Source organism: Chaetura pelagica, unplaced genomic scaffold, assembly GCF_000747805.2.
Source record: "Chaetura pelagica isolate M959 unplaced genomic scaffold, ChaPel_1.0 scaffold251, whole genome shotgun sequence".
Classification (NCBI taxonomy): domain Eukaryota; kingdom Metazoa; phylum Chordata; class Aves; order Apodiformes; family Apodidae; genus Chaetura; species Chaetura pelagica.
In genome coordinates, this window is record NW_009952271.1 from 1,075,533 (window position 1) to 1,083,131 (window position 7,599).

A 7,599-nucleotide genomic window follows, 5' to 3' on the forward strand; every position below is an offset into this window, starting at 1 on the left:
CCAAGGCTGTGATTTTTTTAATAGCAAGGACTGACACTTGGGAGTCCTGGAGTCTGGGACAAAGAAGGAAGGAATTTCCAGGCGGGAACTGAGGACCTGAACATGTATGGAAGTGCAGGCTGTGCTGTCACTGTGTTACCTCTGTACCACCCACCATGTGCTAAAGCCTGCAGGCATCTCCAGCACCAGAGGTTCCAGTGAGGACAGTAACTGGGTGCATATATGTGCATTTCTTGGATCAACACCATTCCAGCAACCTCTTTGGTCCCTTTATGGACAAATCTAAAAGTGTCATGATTAACAGGACCCCAAGACCTGATGGCAGCATGCTGAGCCTATCTCTGCATTTCCATTCAATCATTTCTCCTGGCAGGATAAGATTAAAAAGGGAAAAACAAGAGGACAAATAAGCTCCAACTCAACATAATTTTAGAATTCTGTGGAGCAAAGAAAGGTTAATTTTTCACATCCGCCTCTGCCGGGGCTTCAAAACCTCGTTTAAATTCTTTACAAGATTTTGTAAAAAATGCTTTTATTTATTGACCTAGTTGCAAGTCACTTTATTTTAGCTCCTCATAGAAGCAATCTAAGGCACCTGAATGTTCATCCTGCCCTGGGCAAACCTCTTGCAGAGTTTTCAGAGCTCCACCACAAGTGGAGCACACTTCAGAGAGGTGGAGAAGAGCAGAATGAGAGAGCAACACTTTTTTTTTTTCCCTGTTTTTTTTTTTTTTCTTCTTTTTGTCAGTGGTTCCAGCTTCTGTATAGTCAGCAGATTTTGTCTTGGAATTTCTTAAATCTGTATGTTCCCACAAAAGGCAAAAAAATATAAAAAATAAAGATGCAGTCTGAGCTCCAGCAGTTGATTTCCTCTCACCTCCTCACTGCAGTGCTCCTCCACAGCCCTCGCAGAATGTCAGGGGTTGGCAGGAATCTCTAGAGATCATCAAGTCCAACCCCTCTGCTAGAGCAGGACCAAAACTAGGGCAGGTCACTCAGAAAGGCATCCAGACAGGTCTGGAAAGTCTCCAGAGAAGGAGCCCCACACCCTCTCTGGGCAGCCTGTCCCAGGGCTCTGTCACCCTCACAGCAAAGACGTTCTTCATCATGTTGAGGGGTAACTTCCTGTGCTGGAGTTTTAATCCATTGCCCCTCGTCCTGTCACAGGGCACAAGTGACAAGAGCTTGTCCCTGCCTTCCTCATGCCCTCATATATTTATAGACATTAATTAGATTCCCTCTCAGTCTTCTCCTCTGTAGACTGAACAGCCTTTCCTTGTAAGCCTGAGACACTTCTGCCAGCTACCGATGGGGAGCTCAACCCACCTCCCATCTGGGTGCTGTCCTAGGGGCTGTCCTGGCTTCTAAAAACTCTGAGAGGTAATGAAAGAATAATTAATTGTTGTAATATACACTGCTCTTTCTCTGGATTTTGATCCTTCCCTCTGCTGGGGTTGCAAAATGACTCAGAAATTTAGAATGCTGTGGTTGTGTCAGATGGAATAGGTTGCCCAGGGAAGTCATGGAAGCCCTATCCCCGGCAGTGTTGAAGGGCAGGTTGGATGGGGCTTGGAGTAACTTGGTCTGGTGAGAGGTGTCCCTGCCCATGCGGGGAGATTGGATCTAGATGATCTTTAAGGCCCCTTCCAATCCAAACCAGCCTCTGAGTCTCTGATTCTATATACAATTAACATTGCAGTCAAGTACACAATTAGTGCCACAGCCAGCACTGGGCAAGGCCACCCGACAATAACCAGGCCTTGAAGAAGGCAATTCATAAAGAGGTTTTGAGGGTGTCTCATCTAAATCATCAACTTGGCAGAGAAGACCTGAGGTCTAAATGGATAACTGGACCTAAGGAATGCAGGAGGTGACAAAGAACCAGACTCAAGAAGATTGATGTCTGAACCAGTCTTGGGCAGTTAAGAGCTGTAGAACTTGCACCCAGGTCAAAAAGACCCCTGCCCAGGTGAAGACCCTTCCCCTAAGCTTGTGTGATAGCAGAAAAAGTGATGTAACCATATGCTAGCTAGATGTAAATCACTAACCAAACACTCTAAGGAGGATGGACGTGGAAGCTTGCAAACTTTATGGTTCTGCGTACAAATATATCCTGAAAAATCTCATTTGGGTGAGCTTGACTTGTGGGAAGGCACCAACACTCAGCTTTGTACACACCTGCAATAAATCACAGTGTCTCCTTCCTAAAGGTGGTCTCTTTATCCGTGTTTCAGGAGCCATCTTAAAACAGTCACACTGGCAGGGAAGGGTGACAACCTGCCCCCAGGCCAGCTGAGGGCATGCAGGGCTTCCTGCAAAAGGAGGGAACACAGTGTGTTTTGCTGTGCATTATCCCTGCTGCATTTCTGGCACCAATTCCTTGCAGCTTTTTGGCAAAGCCTGTGTGATCCCTGCAGCTGCCTGGGTTTTCAGAACAGCTTTTGTCATTTCTGGATGGGGCTCTGAGCAACCTAATTTAGTGGAAGGTGTCCCTGCCCATGCACTGGGGTTGGATCTAGATGATCTTTAAGGCGCCTTCAAACTCAAACCAGTCTGTGATTCTATTGATCTCCAGGCTCAGGCAGGATGCAGCCATCTCTCTAGAAAGCTGCTGCCCAGTGCTGTCCTGGCCCTGATGAAACACAAAATCATAGAATCCCAGACTGGTTTGGGTTGGAAGGAACCCTGAAGATCACCTAGTTCCAACCTCCCTGCATGTGCAGGGACACCTTCCACTAGATTAGGTTGCTGAGAGCTCTGTTCAACCTGGCCCTGAACACCTTCAGGGATGGGGCAGCCACAACAGAGGCATAAAAATGTATTTGTACTTTGGTTTCAGCAGGGACCAAAGAAGAGACTGTGGTGTCTCAGGAAGGATAAACATTAGCACAGGTTGGCTCTGAAATGCTGCCAAGGAGAGGTGGCACAGGGCCACAAACGGACTGTAGCAAAGCACCTCCCAAGGTATTGATGTATCCCAAACTGCTGCCACACAATCCCCATTTTCTTCCTTCTGCCTTCCCAGTATGGGGTGGGACCCCCATATGCATCTGTGCATGTCCCTGCTCGGCTATGTGGAAGGAACCCTGAAGATCACCTAGTTCCAACCTCCCTGCATGTGCAGGGACACCTTCCACTAGATTAGGTTGCTGAGAGCTCTGTTCAACCTGGCCCTGAACACCTTCAGGGATGGGGCAGCCACAACAGAGGCATAAAAATGTATTTGTACTTTGGTTTCAGCAGGGACCAAAGAAGAGACTGTGGTGTCTCAGGAAGGATAAACATTAGCACAGGTTGGCTCTGAAATGCTGCCAAGGAGAGGTGGCACAGGGCCACAAACGGACTGTAGCAAAGCACCTCCCAAGGTATTGATGTATCCCAAACTGCTGCCACACAATCCCCATTTTCTTCCTTCTGCCTTCCCAGTATGGGGTGGGACCCCCATATGCATCTGTGCATGTCCCTGCTCGGCTATGGTGCTGTTACTGACATCTGGGGTGGCAGCAGCCACCACCCTCTTACCTGGCACAGCTCTGGTGCACTGATCTTCAGACCTTCTTCCTTGGTCCTTTAAATCCTCGTGTGGCACCTTGTCCAAAGCAAATTGTGGATGGGACCCTGGAAAGGGAAGCAGGTTTTAACACAGATCACCAGGTCCTGCCTCTCACAGGACCACCAGGACACTTCATGCCTCATGTAGCACTTCAAGCTCTCAGAGTGGGAAGAGCAGGACATGGGAATCACCACAAAAAACGGGTGAAACACCACTCTGCTTTCCTATTTATTCTGTACATTTTGCACTTCAGTCCTCGAGGCCTCTGCCCTCTTTAGAACCAGGCGTAAGGTGCTACAGAATGTAACACAACCTTAGGCAGTTGCAGTGTTTTTTTTGTGGGGAACACATGGTTGTGAAGAGCAGAAGCAGCAGGAGGAGTGTGGCCTCTCAGCAGCAAATTCTCCCTTTGATCTGCAGCATCACAGCAAGGTCAAGGGACAATTTCTTTCTGGTTTGTAAGCTGCAGACAAAGCAGTGAAGCTGAAAATGTCACCTGTTTAGGGGCAGGATTTTGTCAGGCAAAGCACAACCTAGAAAAGCTGCAGACTCAACTGGCTGTGTGTCCCACTGACCAACTGGAGAGCAGCTCTGGGGAAAAGGGCCTTAGGGTCCTGGTGGACAACAGGCTGACCATGAGCCAACAATGTGCCCTTGTGGCCAAGAAGGCCAATGCCATCCTGGGGTGCATCAAGAAGAGTGGGGCCAGCAGGCCAAGGGAAGTTCTCCTCCCACTCTGCTCTGCCCTGATGAGGCCACCTCTGGAATACTGCATCCAGTTCTGGGCTCCCCAGGTCACTGAAGGGAGCCCAGAGGAGGGCCACTAAGGTGCTGAGGGGACTGGAGCACCTGCCCCGTGAGGAGAGGCTGGGAGAGCTGGGGCTGTTCAGCCTGGAGGAGACTGAAAGGGGATCTCATCAACATTATCAATATCTACAGGGGGTGTCATGAGTATGGTAGCCTTTTGATGGCTACTTGCATCTCATACAGGTTGCACAGCCCATGATGGGGGGGGTTCAGAAGTCAAGCCAGCATTAGGCAATTCAGTTTTAACTTTTTGGAAAGATTTTGTTAAAAAAAAACCAAAACACAAAAAACACAACAACCAACCAGAAAAAAAAAAAAGCCTGCTCTAGCCTTGCAAAAACCCAAGATTCAGAGCAGGATGTTCCCCTGCTTTATTTTTGCCTTGCCCTGGGAGCACAAACAGCTCCAGTGAAACACTGCCCTGAATCAGCTGAGACGGGAAAGGGTTACAAAGTAGGAACAAAATGTGCTTGAGTCTTTTAGGACAGAGCTCTGCACCATTCTACAATACCCTGAGAAGAGAGTATGGCTAACAGGAACTGGCTGACACGACTTCCATGGCATACACACAACCTTAACACCTTCCTTAACCTTCCCTCTTTTGAAAATAATTTTTAAAATACATATGGAAATCCTGTCCCTTTTATCCTCAACACAAACACCCTGAGCTGTGCTGCACTAGGCACTGCACATGCAATTCAGATCATATGGTCCCAGCCCCAGAGGTTTTTGGGCGTGAATGACAAGACAGACCTGGATTTAAAGAGTCGCTTCTCTGGCACTGAGGGGACAGGGCTGGCAGGAGGCTGAGGGATCTTCATGTCCTCACTGGGCCCCACTTCCATGGAGTCCACTTGGAAGGGCTCTGAGGTCTCCACACTCACATCCATGGGCATGCTGGCACTCTGCTGGATGGGAGAGCTCACACACTTGGGGCAGCTGAAATGAGAAAATGTTATGTCCTGCCATGTAGGCCCAGAGCAGGGTGCTGGTAAGGTGCTGCATGATGGAACAGGTGAGTGAGTTACTGCCTGGAGGGACAGAGCTGAGGCTGCACCCAGCCCCAGGAGAGCTGTGTGACAGGCTGGGGGGTGCTGGTACTTGAGCATTCCCGCTGATTACAGCCCACAGCTCTGTCCCCAGGTTCTCTCTGCAGTCCATGAGGTGGAACTCATTCAATAGGCTCAGAGGGTCTGCGTCCAGTTCTGGGGTCCCCAGCTCAAGAGGGACAGGGATCTACTGGAGAGAGTCCAAGGGAGGCTACAAGGATGATGAAGGGACTGGAACATCTGTCTGATGAGGAAAGGCTGAGAGACCTGGGGCTGTTCAGTCCAGAGAGGAGAAGACTGAAGGGGCATCTAATTAATGTGTATAAATAACCTGAGGGCTGGGCGTCAAGAAGGCAGGGACAACCTCTTGTCACTCATGCCCTGTGACAGGACAAGGGGCAATGGATTCAAACTCCAGCACAGGAAGTTCCACCTCAACATGAGGAAAAACTTCTTTACTGTGAGGATTGCAGAGCCCTGGGACAGGCTGCCCAGAGAGGCTGTGGAGTCTCCTTCTCTGGAGACTTTCCAGACCTGTCTGGATGCCTTTCTGAGTGACCTGCCCTAGTTTTGGTCCTGCTCTGGCAGGGGGGTTGGACTCAATGATCTCCAGAGGTCCCTTCCAACCTCTGACATTCTGTGATTCTAGGGCTGGACTAGAAGGCTCACACCAGGCCACCCAAGCAAGCTGTGAAAGACTTCACAGATTCAGTGCTCTGCCCCTTTGGGCACCCATCCCAGGGCCACACCATCCTGCCAGGCAAGGTATTTTCTCCATCCTATCCCCCAGATCTATGAGGTATTGGATAACATCAGTTCTTCACCCTGTGGTGAACAGATTGTGAAATAAGTGGCCAGCTAAAAAAGCTGTTCACCAGTCTTACAAAGCCTCCCTCTGCTCTACTTGAGCTTCTGGGGAACAGGAACATTGCAAAGGGTTGGAGAGCAAGGCAGGAAACATGCACAAAGCAACACAGAGAGGTGATGGGCTTTGTGTCTTCACTTGAGGAAGTCAAGACACTTTAGCTTCTACACATGAAGGGAACAGAGTCTGGAGCGACACAGGGAGAGAAACAAGATGTTCTTCAACATTAAGAAAGATGTGCTTCAAGACTTGCAAGTTTACCCATTCTTACAAGCAGCAGAAAGCATAATTTCTGAGCCTCTTAGGACATAAGCTTGCTTATTTGGGAAAGGGAGTCAGACAGCAGAGAAGCACAACCTCTGCAGGGCAACACCAGCTGTGCCATGGCAGCTCTGCAGTTACCTTTTCACTTTCTTCGGTCTATCAAAGCGAAAGTCAGCAGGGTACAGGTGCACAGTGACCAAGTGATCCTTCCTCTCCTTGCTGCTCCTGAACTTCTCTGCACAGCCCTCTACCAAACACTTGTACTGAAAGGCAGGGGGGAAACAGATGTGACTGGAAGAGTCACAAGTGTCAGCAAGTGGCAAGCAGTGTCAGCTGGGAAGGTGGGTGCCCTCCCCAGGCAGGCAGTCTCTAAGGGTGCCAGTGAAGGGGCCAGGGTGACTCACCAGTCACTCACCATGTTTTGCTTCTCGGCCATTAGCTGGAAGAGGGAGTCGTGCCACTCCAGGATGTGAATGTCCAAGAGGTGTCCCGAGGGGAAGGAGCGCTTGCAGAAGGAGCAGACGTTCCTGTGCAGGGTGTTGTAGTGGTGCTCGTAGCCCTCCAGTGTGTCAAACACCTGGCAGCACCCGGAGATGTGGCAGCTGAATTCAGACACCCTGCAGGGAAATCAGGACACTCACAACTTAAATCCGAGCCTTAATTTAAGCTGCACATACGCCTCCAGATAACTTATTTGTAGCATTTTCTGTGAATACTTAAATGAAATGAAACATGCAACGGAACAAAGGTGATGATGGTACTGGCGGCTGGAAACTCTTACTTTCCATTATGGCTTCAGCATCCTGCACATTATCAAGCAGCAATGAGAGAAATCAGCTGTTTGACCTTCAAGTTGCAGCTGCAGATTAAAACTTTGTGCCAACATTGCTCAACAGGCACCTGCAGAATAACCTCACACCGCCTTTGAAGTATTTCCTAAATTTTAAATACGAAGGTAAGGTTTTAAAGAAAAGATGAAGATTCCCTCCCAAGCTGAGCTGTCCTAAGCAGAGCTGCCTGCACCACACGGCTCTGACACTGTTTTGACTGGGTACACAACA

The 7,599-nt window shown here is 49.2% G+C and overlaps 1 protein-coding gene across 1 annotated transcript; it reads right to left on the bottom strand.

The window, feature by feature from the left end:
• Nucleotides 1–3,548: 3,548 nt before the first annotated feature.
• Nucleotides 3,549–7,166, bottom strand: ZNF511 (zinc finger protein 511; the record flags this gene model as incomplete). Its single annotated transcript, XM_010007781.1, has 4 exons — nt 3,549–3,618; nt 5,114–5,299; nt 6,677–6,801; nt 6,954–7,166. Coding segments are annotated over 4 exons (594 nt in total), but the record flags the coding sequence as incomplete, so codon positions are not given.
• Between the last annotated feature and the right edge of the window lie 433 nt (nt 7,167–7,599).